Source organism: Ochotona curzoniae, unplaced genomic scaffold (genome assembly GCF_017591425.1).
Source record: "Ochotona curzoniae isolate NIBS_2020 unplaced genomic scaffold, NIBS_Ocur_1.0 contig_883, whole genome shotgun sequence".
In the NCBI taxonomy this organism is placed as follows: Eukaryota; Metazoa; Chordata; class Mammalia; order Lagomorpha; family Ochotonidae; genus Ochotona; species Ochotona curzoniae.
In genome coordinates, this window is record NW_024466599.1 from 22,132,982 (window position 1) to 22,158,393 (window position 25,412).

Consider the following 25,412-nt stretch of genomic DNA (forward strand, 5'->3'; position numbering starts at 1 on the left):
CTCACAGTAATAGGAGCAATAGCATTCATAGTAACAATGGCAGCTACAGTAGTCATAGTGGTAATAATCACCCCAGTAATATTCTAGCCACACTAAGAAGTGATGGTAGTAGAAATACATTCAGTGGTACCTGTAGCAGTGCGAGTAGCAGTCTTAATATAGTGGTAGAAGCAGCAGTAGTGATAATAATAAAGGTGGGAGCTGCATTGAGAGCAGTAATAGCAATTGTAGCACTGATGAAGAACAGTAATACTAGTAGTTACTCTAGTACTAGCGGCAGCAGTAACAGCACCAGTGGCAGCAGCAGTGGTCCCCTGCCAGGAGTCAGCAGCAGCAGCAGCCACAGGAGCAACACTAACAGTGGCCATGGCCAGCACGCAGCAACAGCCGCTCCCTGTGCTGTGGGCTCTTACTTGGACAACTGCCTCTGAGTGGTCTTGAGGGCTGAGATGGTTCTGTTGGCCATCCCACCGTAGCACAGTGCCAACTCCTTCACTTCTGTGGTTCCAGGTTGGAAGAGGACTCGCATGCCACAGGTGACCTTGGCAATGTCATCTTCCCTGCGGGAAGCCTGCTTGAAAGCTGAGAAGAACTCACCCTAAAAAATAAATTTAAAAAAAGGTTCCTTCTCCCACCTGCTCACCTTGTTCAGCAAGGACCGCAAATGGTGGGGTGAAGCAACACTGCAGGGGTGAGGTGATGACACGGGGATGCCATGACAAGAACACTGTTCCAAACCAGCAGGTAAGCTGGTGTCAGGACTCACAGGTCAGGTGTGAGTGGCTCCTGCACGTCTAGAAAAGCTCCACAGAACATTCCCAGATGCAGGGAAGGATCTGCGTTTCCCTGGGTTAGGCAGGTGGGCAGTGAGTCAGGGATGCAGGAGAACTACATGGCTGGAGGTGATAATGATGCTATCACAGAGTCCTCAAGGACCCCCCGCCTTGGAATCTACCCCACCCTGGGGGTTGTGCTGAGACACCAGCTGCTTCAGCATCTTCCACACAGGTGCAACAAGCCATGAATGAGATGCCAAAGGCTATCTAAAAACTGCCTGTCACTGTGGCCCTCACAGGTGGCCTCCCTAGCATGTCCCTCCCATCAATCAGCTGGCTGCTTTGAGAAATCTCACCTCCTGCAGGCAAGTTCCACTTTACGGAACAACTGCTGCCTGTGTGATCTGAGCATCCTCCCTGCCCACCAGGGTCTGAGCCAGGTCCCTGTATGTGGGGAGGAGGAGACGGGGAGTCAATTTCTGGGTAAGAAGCATCTGACTTTAAGTCCTCCCTGGGCCAGGTTCCCCTTCAGGTTGGATATCACCCTGGAGCACACGTGCTGAGGGACACTGTAGGTAAGAGACTTAAGGAAAGAATCACAATGAAACCCCAGAGAGGCACAGGCTTTCCTCTGAAGGAACCATGGAGACCCTACTTCAGGTTCTTGGGAGCCAGTGTGGCCCTGGAGTCCTGAGTCCAGATGAGCTTGGTCTCAGGGCCCAGATCCCAGATGCTGGCTCCCGGAATCAGCAAAGTCCATGTAACAGTTTCATTGGGGTCATTGGCTGTGAACTGTCAGCATCAGAATGGGAACCGGTATAAGGTCCCCTTATCCTGGATACTGACATCTCTCTTGGGGCAGGTATATGGCACAGTGATTAAGCTGCCACTTGGGACACCTGCCTTCAGTATCAGAGAGCTTCCTGCTAATTGCACGCCATGAGAAGCAAGAGAGGATGTCTCAAGAACTTAGGTCCCTGCTATCCATGTGGAACATATAAATGGATTTCTGGACTCCTGACTTCAGTCTAGCTTAGCCATGGCTATTGCAGGCATCTGGGAAGTGGACCAGCAAATGATATATCTTTTCCCATCTCTCTCTCTTTCTCTCTTTCTGCTTTTCAAATAAACTGAAAATGAATGTGATTTTGAAGTTATCTTAAGTAAGATCTCCTTAGTTTATGAAATGCTGTTTTTTAATATCAAAATCAAATGGTGCTTTGCCTATTTCCTCACCCTTTCTCTATTCATGATGAAAAACATTGGTTTTTTTTTTCCTTACTGATCTGTAAAATTTAAAACTGCTCTAAATGATCTACAAGGACAAGCCAGAAAATCATTAAGAACCCACCTCAGGGACATAATTGCTCTAATTCTATTAGCATTCTCATTAAGGAGGTCAAATTTTATAAGGGCGAAACATGCCTTGCTCACTTGCTGAAGCACCAGAGTGGTAGCTCTCACACTGACCTTGAGAGCTGCCCTCAGCCTCCACCCCATAACCTTTCCAATGGCCCCTGGTGAGAAGCACTGTGGCTGGTAGCTGCTAGGAACGGAGAGGACCACAGCTGGGAGAGCAGCAACAGGCCTCAAGGAACCACAGCTGGAGGTGTCCACAGCTGCCCAATGGGACAGAAGAGCTATTCCATCAGCACCAGCCCAAAGGTGATGACTCAATGGCTCAGCAAGTCCACAGTCAGCATATGCGAATTTGACCCATGGGTAGTTTCTCTGCTCAGCACACATACCCCACATGCTTCACCAGAGGAAAATGCGCCTTCTCTGACCTGGGCCAGGATGCCTTGACGGCTGAGGGTTTTCTGAGATTACAGCACCCAGACACCTGCCAGGTGCTTTACCTCTCAATGTCATGCACAGAAGGTGACACTGTGCCTGCCAGACAGATAAGAACATTGGGTTTCAGAAAGGGAAGTGCAGCTTCCTACTTTCAAAGCCCATGGCCCTCTGCCCTTACTCTTAATTTTCTGCCCTTACTCTTAATTACTCTTAATTTTCTTCTTGTCCAGAGGGGGAATAGGGCTGGTTCATTAGTGACAAGGCGGAGAGAGGCCAGTGTCAGTGTTGAAGTGGAGAGGTGCTAGTGTCTGTCCCCAAGGCAGACTCTCCTTTTCTGGAGTCTGGCAAGGAGAGTAATTTGGGCACAGTATAGCCCAGCTCCTGGCATCTTACCTCCCTGCTATAAGGGATCTCAATGGAGAGCAGGATCTCTTCTGGGCTTAGCAGGGTTCTTCGGTAGCCAGGGAAGAAGGTGTGGTCCATCTGAACTGTTCTCCTGGTGCCTGTGTGGAGACAAGGCAAAGAGGGACCAAGTGAAGGAGAGGAGGGGACCATGTTGGGAGCAAAAGATAGCCAGGCAGTGGCTTCTGATGTCCACATCAGAACAACAGTAGAGTTGTATTCACGAGAAAAATACTGGACCAGATCCCCCATCTGAAACCCTTACACAATGATGTGCTGGTAAATGTTTAACAACAAGCTCACTGGGCTAACAACAACAACAACAACAACAATCCCTAGTGTGTAGCTTTTGTCAGCATTGTACCATATAAGTTTCAAGTTGTCAATGTAACATCACTGAATGGGAAGTTGAACAAGGGCAACAATCCTGAATGCCTCACTGCACCCGCACTGTTTGTAGAAATACTTTGTACTGAGCACCTGCTTTCATTATAGGAATCTGGGCTTTTTGCAAGTGTGAGGCAAGCTGCCTGCATGAGAAGCCCCTAGGAACACCCTGGGTGCTGGGATTCTAATAAGCTGCCCTGGGAGGTTATACCACACTTGTGCCGTGGCTGGGGAATCATGCACACTTCTGAGGGACTCCCCTGCAGGGGCCCCCTGTGAACATGTTTGGGGTGTCCTCTGGATGTCCCCCAGCCTCCTTCCCCTTGGCTAACTGTGCTTTGCCTTCTGCTGTTCTACTCATAGCACAAAGGTGGCTGCATGCTGACTCCTCCCGACAAATCATCCCAGGGATACCCATTCCCCCCAAGTTGGACATATACAGGAGCATGCCTTCATACAACCGTTCTCTCACACAGACACAGGACACACAAGCAATACTGGGAACACAAATTGTAATCGTTAGATAATGATGGATGGCATCAGTATCTTTCTTGTGAGAACAATGCCACTGTAAGCTTCTATAACTTAATTTTCAACAACATCTGTGTCAGCAAAATTCCTCCTGGTACAAGAATTGGCTGGGCTAAGCTGATGACTTCTGGCTCCAGCCTCCTGCTAGTCAAGGCATCAAGAGGGCAAATCATGCTAGGGATTCTCTATAAAGAAAAGGTTAGCTTTCCTGGCACTGCAAACTGGAAACATTCCCTTGCAGCTTTCATGATCCCAACCCTTAAGACACCTGGCTGGGTCTTTGTAGTCTGGGCTTTTTTTTTTTTAATCTAGGAAATAACCCATTGAATGAGATTTTTATTTCCTTCCTCACCCTGCAAGTTCCTTTTTCTGGACCTCAGCTTTTTGTACTCACCTCTGGACACAAGGGTTAGCTTGGCACCGCTGGCCATGAACACAGGGTTGAGGTCAGATATAGGGCTGGCAGTGATGATGTTGCCTCCAATGGACTAGGATAAGCAGAGAGTACAAATGAGAGCCTGTCCCCAGAAATCCCAGCTCAGCAGCTAGCCCCTAGACACAGGGTGGCCCAAGCACCTGGGACACCATGGGGACGTGAGAGTAGCACAGGAAAGATTTACACGTTTAGGAGAATGAAGTTAGAACACTGGGGCTGGTGGCCCAGCTTTTGAAGTTTCCCACCTGGCAAACCAGGAAAATTCCTTTTAGATTTGCTTACTTGGTTTCACTCAAACTTTTCCCAAAAGGCTGGAGGAAGTTTATCACAGGGGGCTAGGGAGCTTTGAAAAATAGAAATACAAGATAGAAATCTAGAAAAAAGAGGAGAAAGATCTAAGAATGCACAACTTGCTGCATTTGGAGCTGAGCCTTCTAGTAACTTGGCCAAAGAAAACAGAAGAATCAGATACAGGATTCCTATCACCGGAAAAGACGTTTTCACAATGGAAACCCCTGCCAAAAAAAAAAAAAAGAAAAGAAAAGAAAAGAAACACTCAACACCTTCCTAGAAGGCTGCTTTAGCAGAACTGGACAACTTAGCAAAGCTGGCTGGGTTGACAGTGCCTCATTTCTAAGGAAAACAGCAGGTGTGTGGGCAGAGTGAGGCTGTGGGAGTAGACTTTTGTTTCATTCTGTTTTTCATTTAAAAACCAGCAAAAAGCATGCGGTGGATGAAGCAGCTTTCCTTTCCACATCATAAACTGCTGTGAACCTTGTAAAGCAGGGGAGTGTGAGCACCCCTACTTGCAAAGTAGGAATTTATGGGACTGGGGGACATGTCTAAGGGTCCCCTTTTCTTCTGGGGGCAGAGTGCGGGGCTTTGCTTCTCCCCCACAGCCTGAAAGCAACCCTCCTCCCAAATCTGGCATCCCCCTAACATATCTCTACTCAGTTCTTAAGAACCTCAGCCAATTTCATGCAAAAGAAATCAGGAAGCTGTTTCCCTCCAACTTCACAGATAAAGATTGAGTCACTAAGCACAGGTCTCAGAGTGGCCCACAAAGCCACCATTTTGAGAAGCATTCAGGGGGCTTGTTAAAACTGACTCCTGGGCTCCATCCCATACTTGCTGAGTCAGAATCTTAGGGGCAGGGCCCAGGAATCTGCATTTTAACAAGCTTTCCAAATTCTCAACAGTAAAATGTTGGGTTGGGCAGAAGCAGGTGACAGCTTGCAGCTGGGGCCAGCATCATCCTGCCTTCTGTGTCTACGGGCTTCCTTTACCCCTGGGCAGAGACTTACCGCCACCGACTTGACCTGCTTCCCTGCAAACCAACGCAGTTGTTCCAGGACACCCCTGAACACCTCTGTTTTTTGGACAGGCAGATTAGCAACTGCATCAACCAGGATCTTTTCCACAGAACTCAGGGGGCAAGCGGCTCCAAAGGTGATGCCTGGGAAGACACAATCAGGATAAGAGCTGCCCCTTGGCAGCAGCCAAGAAGCTGTGCAGCTACCCAGGCAAGACTGAACCAGGACTCCGATTTTATGTGAGTCAGGACATAACAACCCAGAGGAGCTAAATGTTTTGACTGATGCTGCACATGAATAAAAGAATCAGGATTTGGTTCTACAACAGATGCCCTTTCCTCTAAATTGGTGTTTCTCAACTCATTAAAGCAGCATATTTGGGACTGAAGCCCTGGAGTTGTTCTGAAAAGTCCCCAAATCCTAGTCTCCCCCAGTTCCCCACTGGCCCCTCCAAGCAAGCCCAGTGCATAATCAGGACCAGGGACAGCTACTGGAAACCTTCCCGGCCTTCTTCCTGTTGGCACCCACCATGGATGCTTGGTAGAGGACAGGCAATGAAAGTAGCCCCTCTTGCCTGGTCACCCCCACCCCTCATATAAGGCTAGCTCCAGGAGAGGCCTCCTGGCCCCATGCCACCCACTATCCATGACACACCATTGGCAAGCAACCCAGCCCTTCTGTGGTCCCTTACCCTCAGGCCCGTGTTCCACAGAGTTCAGCTCGGGAATCCAGGCTGGGCAGACAATCAGAGGGTACAGCATGTTCTTAAACTTCATCTCAATGCCTGGAGCAACACGAGATGCCTGAGTTGTAGGTCAACTGTGGTCTCGCCGGCCCAGACCCCAGCAGTGATCCCGCCATCACACACAGAATGACACAACGCAGCCACAGTGTGGCCCATGCATGTCGTGCAGTTAAGCAATGCAGTGGGCAAGGTGATGGGATAAGGCACAGGCTTCAAATGCCAGCCCTGGCAGCCTGTGTCTTTCTCAAACTCACCCCTCCCAACAAAAACCAAACCAAATTTAAAGAAAACAAATTCAAACATACATGGGATACTAAAACGAGCCAGAAACTCTCCTAAAGCACTTTTTACTAAATCTTAATCTTCATAACAATCTTACAAGATGCCAGGGTTTTCTATGGAGAAATTGAAGCACAGAGAAAGTAAATAGCTTGATCAGCTCTGACAGCTAAGAATAGGCACATTTCAATATTGGGGTAGAACAGAAAAACAGGAACGTCTAACACAAATACAAAAAAGGCAAATGAGAGTGAGAAAAGACTTTGAGGAGCCCTCCAGTGCTTGCAATCCAGCGCTTCCCTATGCCTGGCTCTGCAAAGCCAACTTTCTGTCCTTCCAGGCTCATCAAGTTAGAAAACTCTGCTAAGTTAAGGCTACTGTGCTCTTAAAACCTCCTTCGGTGCCTGATGCAATGGCTCAGTGGTTAAATCCTTGCAGTGTACATGCCAGAATCCCATATAGATGCCAGTTTATGTCTCAGCTGCACCATTTCCCATCCAGCTCCCTGCTTGTGTCCTGGGAAAGCAGTAGAGAACACCCTGGCTGCTAGCTTCATATTGTCTTAGCTCTGGCCGTTGTCGTCATTTGGGGAGTGAACCAACAGATCAAAGATCATTCTCTCTGCTTCTCCTTCTCTCTGTAAATCTCACATTCCAATAAAATAAATAAATAAATATTAAAACTTTAAAAAGAGCTTCCCCCGGCCCACATGACAAGCCGTGGATAGGAAAGGTTAAAAAAAACTGCCCTTGGACCCGGAGCAATAGCATAGTAGTTAAGGTTCTCGCCATGCATGCCCAGGATCCCATATGGGTGCTGGTTCTAATTCCGGTAGCCCCGCTTTTCATCCAGCTCCCTGCCTGTGGCCTGTGAAAGCAGTCGAGGACAGCCCAAAACCTTGGGACTCTGCACCCACGTGGGAGACCCAGAAGAAGCTCCTGGCTTCAGAATGGCTCAGCTCCAGCCATTGCAGCCACTTGGGGAGTGAACCATTGGACAGAAGATCTTCCTCTCTGTCTCTCCTCCTCTCTGTATATCCGATTTTCCAATAAAAATAAATAACTCTTTTTTAAAAAACTGCCCTTGTGCTCCCTCCCACACCAGTACCTCTTATATTAAGGACTTCTGGAAGGTAGCCCAGCTGAGTACCAGCTACCAGGACCAAGGCTGACAAGAAGCAGAAAGGCTAATGTTTGATGTTGCTGATATCTTTTCCTGCCCACCTTGCATCAAGACCCTATACTCATCATCAGGGGCCAAACTATTGAGTGTCATGTAAGAGAGGAGCAAATGGATATGCTCTTTGAAACTGGCTCTGACTGTGGAGCATACAAAGTCCTTGTGAAATCCTCTTAGAGCCCAACTAGATGCCACTCATGGCAAGAAATATGTCAGATGTCAAAGATTGTCCCAAGAGTCATGCTGTCATGCTATCCCCTGGAACCTAGGGCCATGAGTCCTATTAAGCCAGAGCCACCAAGATCCATCACTGAAGTCATATCTCAGGGCACCTGACCACCCTAATGTAACACCAACTGTGACTGGAGTCTACTGCATCTATGCATACAAGGGCAAGGACCAGCTTCTCAGCAGCACTAAACCAAGTCATACCAAGCCAGACCCTCCCCTTGGTGGTTTAACACCCACTGAGAACCCAAGATATAGGAGATTCCTTTGGGAATCAGAGCCAGGACTGTACTGCAAGCTGATCTTGACTGCTTTGAAGCTTGTCATGTTCCTAAACCACAGTCATCTAAGAGAGACCCCCATCATGCCATGGTCTTCTCCGGGGACAACACAAATTAGGAACAGGCCAAACAAGGTTTAGAAATGGGGAAGGGAGTAGCAGGGACCAAGGTCCTTGTGCCATCATTCCTTACCCCTTAAAGTCCCCAAGGCTGAGAGCTGCATATTTAGAGCCTCCCTGTTCAGCTCTCATGAGCCTCACATCCCAGGTAGTGGCACCAACAGGCAAGTGCCCGGGTCTTAGGCAACACAAAGATAGTTACACTTAGGCATCTTCTCTAGATATCTCAAGAGGGGCAGGAAAGGGAGAAATAGCAGCATATATGGAGCCTCCAGCATCCCTTGGACACTGTCCTGAATGCTTCACCCACTTTTCCTTTTCTCCCCCAACTTAGACCAGGAGCCTTGAGGGACTATGCAGGATCTGGGTGATCTTTGCGTCTCACCCTTTCCAGAGCACCTGGCTCCTAGCTTGTTAGCTAGAAAGGTTAACAGAGATGCCAACAAGTATGCAGGGATCTAACCAACTACCCAAAGCAACCCTTGGTAGACTTCTGGTTGTCCTCCTTTAAGGTATGGGAAAATAAGAGCAAAGGAGGATGAGTAATTTTGAGTACACACAACCAGCCAGTGGTTGAACCAAGTGTTTGGGACCGCAAAGCATTGTTCTTGCAGGAATCCAAGTGTTCAGGGTCTTTTAATGGTATCCTATGGAGATTCAGTGGGACAGGGGTAGGAGGAGGCAGGACAGATGGGAACAAGGTTATCCCAGGACTCTTACCAATCTCTGTGTTCCCCACCACAAGTTTGGCATCAGGGTGTTGAGCTTTGAGGTCTAGCAGCTCCCCAAGAGTTGAGGCCTGGATCCAGGTCACACGCTCCCCTTCAAAACGCAACTGCCTCTGGGGAGTGTCCTTCAGCCTCTAGAAAATATCATTCTCTTACCGCACTGCCTTCTGCAGGAATGGCAATTCCCCCTGATAAATTGATTAGTGCTATGTGGTTAGCTTCTTCCTTGACTTGTTTACCAGTGAAATCAGATGTCTATGCATGGGAAGGCAGAGGAAAGAACTGACATGGTGGAGACAGGAGCTCCATCAGGCTGTCCTGCTGGGAGTCACCTGCCACCAGAATGACTGGGAGCCCTGGTTTCTAACAGTGGGAACGCTGCGAGGAGAGACAGGTCAGGAAGGATGAATGTCAGAACAGAATATATGAGAGGGCTGGCTGATGTATTCAGGGAGACAATAAATGTCCCAAACTCAAGCTGGTGGTGGCTTCAAAGCTTCACAGTCTAGGAGATGATATGCAAAGCTGTTCTCTATGCCTTGGAGTCTAGCAGCAGCTCACTTAAGCTCTATACCCTCAAGAAATGTGCACTTACCAAACTCTCAGTGTCCTAACTTACCTTATCACACATGTTTAGAGGGAAATGAGAAAATGAGTGTAAGGAAGTATCCTTAATACAGAAACTGAAGCCATGGGTCATGTCCTTCGAACATAACTCTTTCTTGTTTTGATTTTAAATACAAGGACTGCTTGTACAGAACAGAACATATGGCTAGACTTAATATATTGGATGGTGCCAGGCCAAGAAATAGCTATGGCTTGCTTGCTATTTCCATATTGTGTACAGGTGAGACCCAATCCCTGTCTGTATGGAGCTATAATCTAGCAAAGAATGCAGTTATCAGATTGGTAACTGTTAAGTGTGGAATGTGTGAGGGACATATGCTTTACTGTGGGAATATGTAACAGAAGGAAATGACCTTGTAGAGGTGTCAGTAAAAAGAAGAGTGTAGCAGGTAAACTGATCGAGATGATCCCATGTCATTGAGTTGGAGTTCCAGCTCTACTTCCAACTCCAGCTCCCTGCTAAAGTGCACCCTGGAAAGTAGCAGGTGATGGCTCAGCACTTGGGTCCTTACCACTCACGTGGGAGTCCTGGATTGAGTCTCTGGTTCTTGCCTTCAACCTAGTCTAACTTTGGCTTTTGCCAGCATTTGGGGAATAAATCCAAAAGAACAGAAAAAAGTTCTCTCTCTATCTCTCTTTCCCCCTCTTCCTGCTCCCTCCTTCCTTCCCTCTCTCTTTTTCTGCCTTTCAGTAAATGCAAATAAACAGGAAAAAAAAAAGGAAGGAAGACTTAAGTTGAAATCCACAGCACAAGAGAGATACAAAGTTCCCAGAGAGCATAAAAGTGAAGCAGCTTCCCAGGGACTCAACCACGGCATCCCAAGACTTGGCTAGGTCTTCCCCTGTGACATCACCTACCAGCAACTCTGGGGGGAAGATGGGCTCCTGGGTTGGATCCAAGGGTGTGAACTCCTCTGGTTTGAACAAAGATGGAGAGAGAGTGACCTGCAGCAAAGAGAACAGATAGGTGGCAAAACATCTTCTCCTTTAATGTGCCAGGCAGGCCTGACCTTGCCTTTCTCCAAATACATTCACAGCCCTGGCAGGCTGTGGCAGGGGTCAGTAGCTTCTGAGAATCAGGTGCAGGAAGATCCTGCCAGAGGCCCTAGATAGTTTCCTCTTTCAGCCATAAGGCCAAGGCGTGGAGTAAGTGCATCAACCCCAGCCCTCCAAGAGAGAATGGGCCCACTCACCATTTGGTCTTTTTTCTGGTTCATGCAGCAGTTTGGGTTGCCTCCACTTCCTCCACAGCACCCTCCATCCTAGAGAGATGACATTCACGTAAGAACAGTTGCAATGATTTTTCACAGAAAGCTGGGAACCTCAGTCATGAATACCTCTCTCCGATGCATGGCCCAGCAACAATGTGGGGAGCAGAGACTTCACACTGGGAATGGAAACCTAACCCTAACAACTTCCCTGTTACTTAATAAAAGTATGACCTATGGATAAATGAGTAGGAGCACCAGCGACATTTCCTCATGCAAGCTGGGCCCTCCTTCATCAAACTGCATCACTGTCCACTCTCCTTCTTCAGGGCCACTTTCTTAGTGACTGTCTAGGAGAGATATTTGTTTTGGTTATCTCTGGTCTGAAGAGACTCTACTTCTAGATCATCCTATTGCATGAGGCTTGGCTGGCTGCCTCCCAGGCTGGGCTTTGTATGGGATCCTTCCAGAGATGCCCAGGACTGATGCTAGATCAGAGATGTTCAGTAGCCAGTGCCTCCAATAGCTTCCCCACTATGGATGGAATGAAGGACCCTGAGATGACACTCTTCACTTCAGGCTATGAGCCTCTTCTGGATAAAGTGTGCAGTGAATCAGCTATAACCTCTGAGAACAGACTTGCTCAGGACCTCTCAGAAGCCAAGGGAAGAGCAAGAATAAAACCTAGCATTACAGACCCAGAACCACGCAATTGCAGAGTGGGGGTTTGTTCATCACTGATATGCCTCCAGGAACAGGAGTTGCAGCTAAGGGCTTCTACAGACACTCGGGCATCAAGGAGTCATGCCAAGATACACAAGTGGGGAGAACTTACAGGTATGTTTCTGTGGTAACGATTGCTGGGGGAGCAGGCTGCAAGCAACCTTCTGCATGTGAAAAATGGGACACACAACTTCATATAATTCCCAAAGGATATGCCCCATAACCCACTACCCTTCCCAAGAAAGTGAGAACCTGCAACCACAGACAGGTGATGATGACATCATATATGGCTCTGTATACAGACCACTCCGTGTCACCACTGCATTCTAGACCTCTCTTCCACACTGACCTGCCCTCTGCCACCTTGCTCTTTTCCCCACTGTTTAGGAAAGCAGGGAAGAAGGGAGATGGGGAGAGATGCTCCTTAGTTCCCCCTTTCCCATCATTCTTAGAAAAGGAGTGACATGGGCTATATCCAGGAAGGGAGGAGCACTATGGCATAGTAAGGCATCTGCCTTACTCACCTTCCTGAGGAAGGTCATGCTTCACACAAGTACATGTTCCAGATAATTAAAACGCTAGCCCAGCACAGCTTGGATCTTTGTTCTTGATAATTCCTTGACAGGCTGATTGTAACATGCCATAGCGAGTGCATCACTTCTATGAGGCCTGCCAAGGTTGGATAAGACTGAATTTTTTTTCCCATCCCCATACTACTCAGCTTGCACTTTACAAAATAAGCTCAGAGTTCTGGGTTTGTATACTTTTTTGAAGAAAATAACATTTCACAGTTGGAGATTCACATAAAACCTGAATGGAAGATACACAGAGATATTCCCAAATACTTCTTTCCCCAATACAGCATTATTACTGGTGACATTTGCAACAGAATTTTACATTTTCTACAATTGATGAACCTGCTTTGAGCATCATCACCCCCTCCTGTGCACAGTGTTTATGAGGACCCACTCTCCATGTCCCATCTGTAGGCCTTGACGATCGTCTAACCAAGTGTGTCCCCACAGTCCTCTCTTACAGAAGGAAAACCATTCCCTCTCTACTCTTCCTCCCCATTAATATTGTCAACCATTATCCTCACCTCCAAGATTTTACCTTCTATAGAATGCTATTTAGCTGGTATCATGCAATAGGAATTCTTTACATATTGGCTGTTTCTTCTTCATAACAGAATTTATTCCAAGGCAATAATTTCTGAAATCCATACATGTAAGCAGGGGCTTCAAAGAGTTCTTGAAACTGTATCTTGTGTAATTATGTATGAATTTCAAAGTTTCATTTGTACCACCATGAGTTCTCTTTAATCCCATTTTCCATGAAGTTTTAAAAAGTATCTGCATATGTGTTTCAGTTTCATTCTTGTCTTTCTCTGGCTTCATAATTCACTTCTTTTACTGAATACTACTCCATTGCTTCAAGCAGTACAGTTTATGTATCTGGAGGACAACTGGGAGACATCTTCATCACTGCTAGGTTTTAACAACGAAGAATGGAGTTGCTGCACTCTGCATGTGTTTTTATATGTGTATGTTTTCAACTCCTTTGGGTAAATACCAGAGATGGCAATTACTGGATCATACAAAAGGGCAGACTTAGCTTTGTAAGAAGCTGCCAAGCTGTCTTCGAGTCGCTATCCACCACGAGTGAGAGATCCTGTCTAGCCAGATCCATTCTAGCTTGTGACAGTGCTAGCGTTTTGAATTTGGTCATCTACCTAGGTGAGTAGTATCTCATTGTCAGTTTGCAATTCCTTCATGACATAAGATGTCCAATCCTTCGTATGAATACTTGCCTCACTGCTGTGCTCTCAGTATAGGTCTTTGGCCTATTTTTTTGAAATCAGGTTTTCCACTGTCTTACTGCCAAGTTTTAAGAACTTATTTAGTATATGTGTCTTTTGCAAATATTTTCTCCCAGCTGTAGCTGCTTTGCTAACGTTCTTGACATTATGTTTTACAGAGGAAAAAAATTCGTTTTATGGAAGTCCATCTCCTCAAGTATTCATTTCTTGCTTTTGGTTGTTGTATCTAAACACTTATCTCCATATCCAAGGTCATTTAGAATTTCTCCTGTGATTTTTTTTTTGGTGGATTTTTTTATACTGCTGTATTTTATGATTACCTCTATGATCAAATATGAGTGAATTTTTTGTTCATTCTGTTAAGCTTTTTAAAAAAATTTTAATTGAAAGGCAGAATGAGAGACAGAGAGAGAGAATCTTGCACCATTTGGTTCACTCCCCCACATGGCCTCAATGGCCAGAGCTAGAGCAGGCAAAAGCCAGGTGCTTCATCTGGGTTTATCATGGGATGCCAAAGTCACAGATGAAGGCTTAATTAGCCCACTACATCTCAATGCCAGTGCCTTGAGTAGATTTTGGGGAAGGATATAAAAACTGAGTCTTAGATCCACTGTTTTGCATGTGCATGTCTGGTTGTTCTAACACCAATGTGTTAAAAAAAAAAAAGGAATACCTTTGCTTTATGAGTCTTTGCTCCTTTGTCAAAGATCAGTTCAGTATATTTATGGGAGATTATTTGGTTACTTCTGAACTTTTTATTCTGTTTTGTTGATCTATTTTTCTGTTCTTTCACCAATACCACAGTGTCACAATAATTGTAGCTTTACAACAAGTCTTTAAATTGGGTAGTGTCGGATCTCCAGTTTCAACCTCTATCAATTGCAAACTGGCTATTTTGGATCTTCTCTCTCTCTACATAAACTATAGAATCAGCTTTTCAACATTAAAATAATATGCTGGGATTTTACTTGGGATTATGTTAAATCTATGGGTTATGCTGATAGAATTGACATCTTGATAATATTGAATTTTAAAAATTTATTTATGTAGTTCTTTAATTTCACTCATCAGTTTTGTGATTTTTCTCACAAAGATGTTTTACTGTCATCTGCAATGTCAGCCTCCCATTTAAGCCCTGGTTCAAATCCTAGTTGCTCCACATCTCATCCAGCTTCCTGCTAATGCACTTGACAAAGCACCAGAAGACTGTCCAAATGTTGATCCTCTGCCACCAATGGAGGAAAACTCAGACGGAGTTACAGGATCCTGGCTGTAGGTTGGCCTAACCTGGCCATTGTGGCCAATAAAGAGTAAATCAATATACAGAAGGTCTCTCTCTCTTTCTCTCACTCACTCTCTCTGTAACTTTGCTTTCTAGATAAATAAATAAAACTTTAAAAAATTATGTAAGCACTTAAAAAGTGATTCTTGGTATGGTTGAATTAGTTACTGTTTACTATTTGTTATTCTGTCTTTATTCCTATTTTTGTCTTTTATAAATTTTCCTTTTGCTTTAAAATTGGACATTGAATGTGCTGCCATTTCTTTCCTTATCAATTATACTTTTTTATGGCTATTCTTAGCAGTGGTATATAGATATGAGTATATATGCACACATAATCAAATGCATTATTGCTATTACTACTTTGAACAGACTGCTATCTATTAAAACAAATGAGAGTAATAAAATAAGTTTTAAATTTGCCTTTGCTTATTCATTCTGTGATGCTTTCTCTTCACGTAGATTCAGGTTTTTAATCTATATTACTTTCTTTGTCTCCAAAAAACTTAACCAACAATTCTTGCAAGCAAGGTCTATTAGACACAAGTTTCCTCAATCTTTGTCCAAGGAAGTATTTATGCCTCATTCAGTTATGAATGATGCACAGGATATAGAATTCTATGGCCCTTTTTTCTCTGGATGCTTTAAATCTTTCACTCCATTCTCTGTGCTTGTGTGCTTTCTAGGAAGCTGTAAATCATATCTTTCTTTCCCTGGCGTTCTTCTGACTTTCTTTTATAAGATTATAGCCTTTATCTTTGATTTTCTTAGGCTAGAATATAACATTTTTATGTCAAAAAAATTTTTTTAATATTTGGTCCTTATCCAAGTTGGTATTCCTTGAACTCCTGTGGCTGTATGGTTTGGGATATCCTCAGGCGTTATTACCTTTAATATTATTTTGTTCACTTCTCTCTTCCTTCTGCTTCTGGTACTCACCAAAAATATGTTAGATTTATTGTTGTACCCCAGTTGTTGAATTTTATATGCTGTTTTTAAATTCACTCTTTTTTTTCTCTCCGATTTTTGGTTTGGGAGGTCCCCATGGTCATATGCTAGGGCTCAAACTTTTTCCTCAGCTATTTCCAGTCTACTAACGAATCCAAAGAGGCAGTCTTCATTTTGTTATGGTATCTTAGTCCCTTGTGTTTCTTTATTATTATGTCTTAGAAATTTCACCTCTGGACTTACATACCCATCCATATGATAAAGCACTGACTACTTTATCCATTAAAACCCTTAATTAAAGGATTTTAAAATTCCTACCTTGATAGTTACAATATCCCTTCATGTCTGACTCTGATTTTGCTTTGTCCAACCTCTTCTAATTGTGTTTATCTTTGAGTATGCCTTGTCATTTTTTGTTGAAAGACAAATATTATATATTAGACAAAAGAAACTGCCATAGATAGGCCTTCAATAAGGTTTTATACAGTGTAGGGGGAAGGGAGTGCCCTATAGGCCAAGGGTTAGGAGAGCTATACTTGCTAGATAGTGAAGCAGGCTATCTCTCAGGTTGGTATTTTTCCTGCCTTAGGTGTGACAGAGTAGCTGGGGAGGTGAGAGGACTGGGCTAATTCATTTCCCTTCCTGCAGGTAGACTGAGATTGGAGATAATCTCAAAAGCTTAGGCTCTGGTAAAATGGTTCCTCTAGAGGGCTAGACTTACTCTGGTGCATTTTTTTCTTCTCCCTACCCGAAGCATGAAGGGACCTCACTCCAGTATAAACAGTTAGGACCTGAGAGAGCTTCTGGAAATCAACTCTCAAAACTGTAAGGAAACTGCCCTCCAACAGTGGATTGCTCTGGAGTTTGAACTTTATTGTGTACTTGCTTTGACTCTTCAGCAATCTGTCACCTGTTGTACAGGCCTTTCTGTTTGCCTGGTTCTGTTCCAGGATACTGTGATTCCCTGTAACTGTCTGTCCTTCTCCACTGAGAGGTCCGTGGTCTGTGCTGTGATGGACTTCTCTAATGGCTTGCAAAAGAGCTATTGACGTTTCAAGTTTGGTTAGCTGTTTACTCAAGGTGAGAATGGAATGAAAACTTCTCAGCCCCTGATGTGCCAGATCAGAAACCTGAAGACCTACTGGGCGTATTTGCCAAGATATCTCCATTTCCTTTCTTGCTGCTGGCTGTGAACCATGCAACTGCCTCTAACAGACACTCCTTACTCTTTTCTGGAGTGCACTTAGGTGAGAAGCCTGAATACCAAGTGTTTTAGAAGTATGTGTAAACTTAGAGTGAAAGGGCTCTGACAAAGCGCCAGGGCTTCAGTGAGTATCATGCTTGGGAGTCTGACCGCCTTCCTGCCGCGAGCACTCTGGCTGCATGCTGCTGCTCTTGGCCTCTCTCTGTTCTCCACCATCAAGCTGCCGGACTGAGAGACTGCTGCTGTGCAGTGTGCTCAGGAGCCTTTGCCATGTGGCTCAAGTCAGGCCCTGGGAAGGAGCATGAACTACCTGCTGCAGTGTGCTTCTCTTCAGAGAAACCATGGGGACCATTCAGACTGTGCCCCTTTGTGTAGGATCTGATGTAATAAGGCAAGGTGAACAATAGCTGGTTGTCAAGGAGGCCTGAGAAATTCATGAAGGTCATATGATGGTAATGGAAGAAATGTAACAGCATCATCATTTACTGGTGCCATTAATTTAATACGTAACAGGTCTTGGGCACTGTTCTAAAAGTTTTGTAAGAAGTATTTATTGTTCACAAATACTGTAAGGTATGTGAGGTATGTACTATTGTAATGCCCATTTGAGAAACAAGAAAATTTGCTGAGGGTCATTCATCCATTAAGTGATACAAAAAGCCTTGAACCTGGTTCTGAAGATTCTAAATTTGTACCTTCAATCATTTTCATCTAATTCCATACCTCCCAATTCTTCATCAAGAGCACATCCCCTGGGTCTGATGGCTTCTACTCTTCTAAGGTTTCACCTCCATCTCCACCCATGCTGTCTGTACTGGCTTATTTGGATACAATACAACCCTAATGGTGAGTCAAAAGCACCTATAATTCTCCTCTGGATCCAGAATCACATGTATGATGATGGTTTAATTGCAGCTGGGATTAATTCAACCCAATTGAAGAATCAGGGAGAATAAAAGAGGATTAAACCAGGGAGGGGAAGGCCAGCTCTCTGTCCTCTTACCAGGTGACAGGTGTATGGAGCCATGTAATCAACACCTACACTCTCAGCTGTGGTTTCTCACAGGGGATTATATGAGCATAGTCCAAACTATCTGGACAGATAATCCTCAGTTTCATAAACCCAGTCAAGTGCCAATTGCAGAAGGCAGCTTGGAGAAGGGGGAGGGGGGGCACATGTGCTGAGCACAGCTGGGTTGTTATTAAATGCCAGGTTCAGCACCTGGGCCACAAGTTGTGTTTGCCTCTCTCCTAGGGAAACTGCCAAGCCTGAAAGCACCAAGGAAACCAGTTCTAAGGCATTGTGCTCCTCCAGGAAGCAGGTGAAAGCCCCTTGCTGTGGTTATGAACCCCTCCCTGCAAAGGAATGGCAGATACCACTACCCTGCAGAACACAGTAGCTGGCCATCTGTGACCAGAGACCCTTGGCATCCCTCCCGAGTGTGATTCATAAGCAGTGCTAAGGCCTCCACTTACCTGGGCAAAAGTCCGGAAGCCTTGTAGAATGGGTCTGTAGCCTGTGCAGCGGCACAAGTTTCCTACGGGCCAAGGACAAAGCTGTGACATCAGTGCAGGTTCCTGGGGCGGGTGAAAGGTTTGGGACTTTTCTCCCAGCTGGCTGCTCCCTTTCCCACTCTGCCTTCACATGTTCTACTTATTCTGCCTGGCGGGTCTTTTTCTTCTTCCTTACTCCAAAGTCTGTATGATGGTTTCCTTCAGGAAGCCATCCTAGACTACACAGGCTGTGCTGGGAGTCTCTCCTAAGGACTTATATGGTATCTCTGATCATGACTCTGCCAGTGAGCTTATCAAACAATCTGATGGTTTCCTTTCAGAGTAACAACCAAGCTATGTCTGTTGCATCTCGTGTAGTGTCTAACCAAAATAGGATTCCAAATAAATGATTGAATAAATGATAGACTGAAATGGGACATGGATGGACAGCCTTCTCTATTCAATTCAGAGAGGTAGGCACATGGTATTGGCTCCAAGGCCCGTTCACAGGAAGCAAAATGGGAATCCAGTCCCAGTCAGTACCACAGAATCCTGGCCACTTTCCCAATGCATGGGTTTGGCCCTACAAAATCCCATTCTGGAAGAAGGTGAGAGGGAAGGAAGCTGTACCACTAGCCTCTGTGGAGTCCCCACAGGATTTCTTGTGCCAGCTGCCAATCACCAAGCCCAGCCCCATGCTGGAGAAGAACGAGTGAACACACTAGGGAGATCAGGCATCCTAAGATGCTTCCAAACTGAACATGAATCCTCCCAACAAAGACAAGACAAGCTCTCTTGTAGGGCCCACCTATGACATTGAGGTAGCTAAGCCTGTCTCTTGAAGAGCCACTCCTCATAGCCCTCACCCACTCCTACTGTCACATCACACTGCCCTGTCCTGTCCTGACCCCCACAGGGCACTTTTTTTTGCCATTGCCCCTCCAGGAGGGAGAGGGGGAGTGGGTACCTTGGAAGGCATTTTCAATTTCCTCAATAGTGGGCTCAGGCTGGTTCCGGAGCAGCGTGTACATGCTCATGACGATGCCAGGCGTGCAAAACCCACACTGGGATCCATGGCTTTTGGCAATTCTTTCCTAAAAGGGACAGAAGGCATAAACACTGTGTTGATAAAACCTCCCTCTTCAATCCTGCGGGATTCAGTCCAGCCCCTCCAGGGGCACTGAGAGCCAGTGGCCAGCCCACCTCTCTGAGCCATAGGTCCCTGCTCTGTGTTATGGAGACCATTCTAGTGCTCACCTCTAGAGCCTTGGTATAGATTTTATTAGAATTCATGTAAATCCCTAAGCATTGTATTTGTCAGATAGCTGGTAGTCAACCAGCTCTAGAGATTAGTAGAAGGTCCCCTTAAACAACAGTGACAGTTACAGGCACAAGGAACCCTCTAACTCTCACACCCTCAAGGAAAGCAGAAGAAACAGACTCAGAGAATTCAGATTTACCCCAGACCACATGTGACAAATGGAAAAAAGAGTTGCATGTTGATTCTTGAATTATGTATGCTACTCTGCACTCTAACTCATCCAGCATTTAGGAAGGACCCACAGAATACATTTTATTCCAAGCTATAGCACTTCTGCATTCCTGCATTCTTACATGAAGGCAATCGTCAAAGCCCAGTGTTGACACACAAATCAGGAAATGTGTCAAATTAACTTTAATAGATGCACTGAATGTCAGAGAATTGTCAGTTAAGGGCAGAAGGCAACAACAACAACGACTACTACTACTTTTTTTCACAAGTGGGTTCTCATCCATAATGTTTCTTATTTTCGTCTCTGGGAAGTCTTTCTTCAAATTTAGTAAATGTAGATTCCTTAATTTTTTTATTTACTGAAAACCAGCTATGCAGCACATCTGGTAAGACAGTGGGTACAGAGCAATGAAAAGGAGAAACGAGGTCTCTGGTCTCAGAAAGCACTTCTTTGATTGGAAGAAATACTGACAAAAAAATGAACAAGGCAATGGCAGGTAAAAATCAGTGCTAAGGAGACAATTTGCACAGAATGACATGATCCAACAAGCTTGGGCTGTGCTGAACAGTCAGAAAAGGTCTCTCTGAGAACAGCACAGTTAAACTGAATTTAATGACACGATTTGGACCAGAGAGGAGCAAGTAATAGGCAGAAAGAACAGCGAGTGAGAAGACTCTGAGGACAGAATGAGCCTGGCAGGTTAGACTGCGGGCAGAACCTGTGGGGCCAACGGAGCTTGGTGGGGAACGCTTCTTTTCACAAGTCAGGGTAGAGATCCTGAATTTTCTCCTGGGTGTAATGAGAAACCATTCTGGAATCTTCCACAGGAAGTTTTGTGACATAACTGATGCTTCTCCACACCCATGCTGGCTGCTGGATGGAGAATGGGCTATAGGGAACACAAATGGAAATGTTGGATCAAACTATCATAATGAACCAGGCGAAGGGTTTGGTAGCTTGGACCAAGTATCAGTAATGGGAAATAAAGTGCCATTGTAGGTTTTAGAGGTAGAATGAACCCTACCTATGGGTGGGTGGAGTGTGATGGGTAAGAAAAATAATATTTAAAGATAGCTCCTCGATCTTTGTCTTGAGTATTTGGACAGGTGGTTCTGTCATTAAGTTAGATACATGGAAACTGGGAAAGAAAGAAGTTAATGAGTGAAGATAGAGTTGTGTTAAGACTGAGATTTCATGTTTGTACAATGATGCTCAATAAGCTGTTGGAAATAGGAATCCAGCTTCTGAAGAGGAGTCAAGGTTGAAGGTGTGAGACTCACTCCAGGAGAGCATGAGGATGAAGTAAGGACATCAATGAGGTCAGAGTCCAGGCACTGTCACAGCGACTGGATCAGACAGTCCAGCACAGGACCCTGACGTGCCACTAGGAGGAAGACTAGGAAAGTGGAGTGCCACAGAAACTGAAAGAACAACAGAAACAGACAGCAAGTGGGATCTGGCTCAATAGATTACTTGGAGTCGTAGTACAGTCAGAACAAGAGCTGTACCATGGGAAAGGGAGGGTTCTAGACTACTCACACAGATGTAATTGCTTTTCAACCACTCACACATTAGCTTCAAATAAAAGGACAAGCCCTAATTAGCTTTCTGATTCCTTCTGCAGGTTAGACAAGTTTAGTAATTGTCTCTTCCCCGACAAAAACACCAATCTAAGAGAGGAAGCACCACCCTGCTGTGACATCACTGACTGCTCTAAGGTGCTCCTCCTGAGGAGTAGCACCAGCTGGTGCTATTGGGGCTGGGGAAAGAGGGGTCCCCGCGAGGGCAAGGTTTCCTGACAAAGGCCTGGATCTGACACCCTTTATGATTGTGACTCCCAAACAGCTCCTTCCTCAGTTTCTCCCATACCCAAGGCCCTAGGGGAGGTGGTCTTCCCTACCCACAGTGCTCTGCTCCTGTCTGTTCCCATTTTTCCAGGAAGTGTTCTGATCCCCTGCACCTGTTCCTTGACCACCTGACCCAGCTGACCTCTTAGTTCTCTTGGGATCATGCAATGTTGTTGGTGTCCGTGCAGTGGATGTGGGGGACACGAAGGTGTGAAGAGTATTGTTCCATTGCAGGCAGGGCCACAAGGAACTTCCCACTGTTTGGCAGGGCCCAGCGGACGTTTCTACAACCACCTGAATGCAGTTCCACCTTCTTTTGCATGGACACCGGACCACCCTGTGGAAGAATTCTAATCCATCCAGGCATTGTTTGCTACTGTGAGGTTGGCCTTTTATTCAATATGAGCTTGGAGGTTAATGTCAATAATAATGTCTTGCAAAAGGGCCTTCTATTATTCCTACTGTCTTGGCTGTCCCCATTGACCTTTTGCTAATCAAAGGACCTGTATTTCAAGGTTTCATTCTTTCCTCATTCTTTAGGTTCCCCTTTTCTTTGTGATACAAGATTGAGTTGTAGGATAATAATTGTAGCAGGAACTTCTATTGTTTTTAGGTAAAACAAATGGCAGAATTATCCTTAGAAACACCCAATTGACCATGACGTAGAAAGTCTGAGCCAGAGTTTGACTGATTTTGTATAAATAAAGCGGACAGCTTTCGTGCATTGTCCATTATGATCATGAAGTCCTAGTGGTCCATCTTTCTTTCCTCTTTGTGCCTCGTCCACGCACCCTTCTCAAGTTCCAAACTCAGTTGGAGCTGGACTCCGGCACAATGTTACACCCACCAAAAGCCACAGGAGGCAGTCTGGGACCTGGCTGCTTTCTCTTTCTAATTTACAGCCCCCATTGGGAGATAGGGAGGTGGCTACGTCATAACACCTCCCCAGTTCAGGTAGTGACAACCATCCACCCCACCTTGCCTAGCCACTGAGCTGGGTATGAGCCCAGTGGGCATGAGACTGAACTTCTGAGCACAGTTCTCTCCTTTGCTTACCTGCACAGGGTGCAGCCTGGTCTTGGTGCTTCCTATTCCTTCCACAGTTGTCACAGCAACATGGTGCAAGGAGCAGATGGGTGCCAGGCAGGCATTGGCAGAAAAGTGGCTAGAACCCCAGATTAAGGCATTCCATTCAGGTCATCAATATAAAGCAGGGATCAGGGGAAATAGTGGGACTTTATATGTGTCTTTACTCTATCTTATATTCTTGCTTCATTTACTGGAGTCCTCACCTCATTACCCAAGACTCCAGCAAAGGACAAAAGAAACTCTGCCCAGGTGAGGCTGAGTTCCTCCAGTATCCTACAGGTCAGGAATCCATGCTCCTTCAGCTTCAGAACTGCAGTAAGGGGACCAAGGCTATGTTCAATTGCCTCTGACTTGGCCTGATGCTGGAGGCTCAGTGGATAGGAGTTTCTGGCAGGTTGAAGCCTTGTAGTACACGCCTGTCTCCATGGATCACCCTCCTTGGACTCTGCAGTGTCAGAATCTACAGTCCCTTTTGCTTTCCTGCATTCACTCCACCTCTACTTCTCCCATCCATTTATAGAGGAAGGTAGGGAGAACATGGAGAGCATGAGGTACATGACAATCTCTCAGAAAGAACTGTCTCTCATCTTTTCCTTTATATGTCACTCATTCGCTCTTCTACAGTCAATGATTGTTATTGAGCACCAAGCATACACAAGCGTCTGAGCATCTTCTGCTAAGTGCTTCAGGAAGGCTGGGCACTCTGGGGCCAATTCAGGCAAGAGACACCAAACTCAGTGTTGGAAGATCAAGCAAGGCCTGCTGCAGCAGCTCATGGTTTGCCCTAGTCCTGAAAAGTTAGTAAGCATTTCTCAGGTGTAGAAATCCTAGGACAAAGGACATACAAGATTAGCTTATGCCAAGACCATGAAGTGTGTGGCACAGTACACAGGTATCTCTGCTGTAATGGACTGCTGGCTCAGGATGAGGATGTAACCTCTGGAAAGTCGGGGCAAGTTGCAAAGGACCTTGCTAGCTAAACATAGAGAACTGACGTTATCTTGGGAGCAATGGACAGCTATCAAGGGATTTTATGGGACTGATATGAGCCAGGATTTCAGAAAGGTCACTGTACCCACCTGCAATTCAGAGTCTTATTAATGTCCAGAAGCCAGGAAGATACCTGCTAGAATGTTCTACAGGTCCCCATTCCATGATCCGAGCGTGCTTGGAAACCCAGGAGCTCACACACTCATGCACACAAATTCATTCACACACAAGCTGATCCTGCATAGGAGATCTCACATAGGCCATCACCAGCAGACAAAGGATACACGATCTTGTTCTGGAGACGATCATACTTGGACAGCATTACTGTGCAAGCCCCACAGCCCCCTTCTCCACAGCCAAGCTTGGTCCCGCTCAGCCCCACTGGGAAGTCAAGTTAAGGAAAGATGGCTCCTAGGCTAAACCTTGTGTGTGGAACCAGCCATTCCCACACTTGTGCTCAGCACTCTTAATGTGAGGAGGCAGCTGACCTGCAGGCCTCTTCATTCAGAGGTCAAGTATAGGGCCACCCCCACCACACAAGCCAGCAAAGGCACCAGGCTCCCATCTGTGCTCCACATTTCATGTTGCTGATTGTTCAGGTTACATGCAGATCTCTGCAGTTCAGACTTCACAAGGGTGCAAGAAGACCAATGGCAGCAGCCCAAAGCCCTGCCAGGTCTGGCCTGAGGCTCTTTCTGGAAGTCAGCCTTAAGTCTTCTCTCTTTCTGGGCAGGGGAGGAAGAGGATGCCAGGACTCATGTTTTCATGCCAACTTTCTATTTGAGCTTTCCTTGAGCTTTGCCCTTTCAGTAGCTGACTGCTTTGATAAGAAATTGCTGAGGCTTGCAGGCCTTTGAGCTTGAAATCAGAACCATGCAAAAATTGTCATCCATCTTATTTTTTTAAAATCAAAACTCATCTCAAGAGTTTTAGAGAATGAATATATTTCCCAGACTTCCCAGGCCAATGAGTGAGAGAATGGAATCCCACACAGTGCCCTGTCCTACCCATGCTGTGACTTTTCCTAAGCCGAAAGGCCACCAGCTTCCCCTGCCATCCCAGGTTAAACCCATGCTATGTGATGGCAGAGAAGCAAACCTGAGTTAACTCTCACTTTTGCAGGAGATCAATGGATCCTTTGCTGTCCCACAATTGTCACACCCCTCTGCAAGCAAGAAGGTTGTGTTGAGAGAGGTCAGGATGGTCCCAACGCCAGACCCCTGGAGATGTCCCAGCATTGATGAGAAGTGCAGGACAGGACTCCAGGCTATCATCCAGGCTCCAACATAATATGCCCAAAAGACACTAGCAAAGGCAGGACACTTGATGTAACCAGCCCCCACTTCCTACTCTTTCAATAAAGGGAGGATTATGCTTCCACACAGTTGCTATGGGAATTAAGTGACATAAGCTATGCAAATCACATTGAACTCTGCCTATATACAGTAATAGCTCATTATATAGCAGTTCCTTTTATTCTTCTGTGG

General features: G+C 45.7%; 1 protein-coding gene across 1 annotated transcript in view; it reads right to left on the reverse strand.

The window, feature by feature from the left end:
• XDH (xanthine dehydrogenase) overlaps positions 1-25,412 on the reverse strand; it is a 62,607-nt gene that overhangs the window by 31,437 nt on the left and 5,758 nt on the right. The window contains exons 3-14 of the mRNA XM_040993975.1: positions 24,210-24,306; positions 22,903-23,011; positions 19,474-19,600; positions 18,489-18,550; positions 11,022-11,090; positions 10,687-10,773; positions 9,194-9,335; positions 6,334-6,426; positions 5,634-5,785; positions 4,288-4,381; positions 2,967-3,076; positions 414-598 (exon numbers count right to left, since the gene is read on the reverse strand). Of these exons, the coding sequence (XP_040849909.1) occupies positions 414-598; positions 2,967-3,076; positions 4,288-4,381; positions 5,634-5,785; positions 6,334-6,426; positions 9,194-9,335; positions 10,687-10,773; positions 11,022-11,090; positions 18,489-18,550; positions 19,474-19,600; positions 22,903-23,011; positions 24,210-24,306 (1,327 nt within the window). The remainder of the gene's footprint in view (positions 1-413; positions 599-2,966; positions 3,077-4,287; positions 4,382-5,633; positions 5,786-6,333; positions 6,427-9,193; positions 9,336-10,686; positions 10,774-11,021; positions 11,091-18,488; positions 18,551-19,473; positions 19,601-22,902; positions 23,012-24,209; positions 24,307-25,412) is intronic.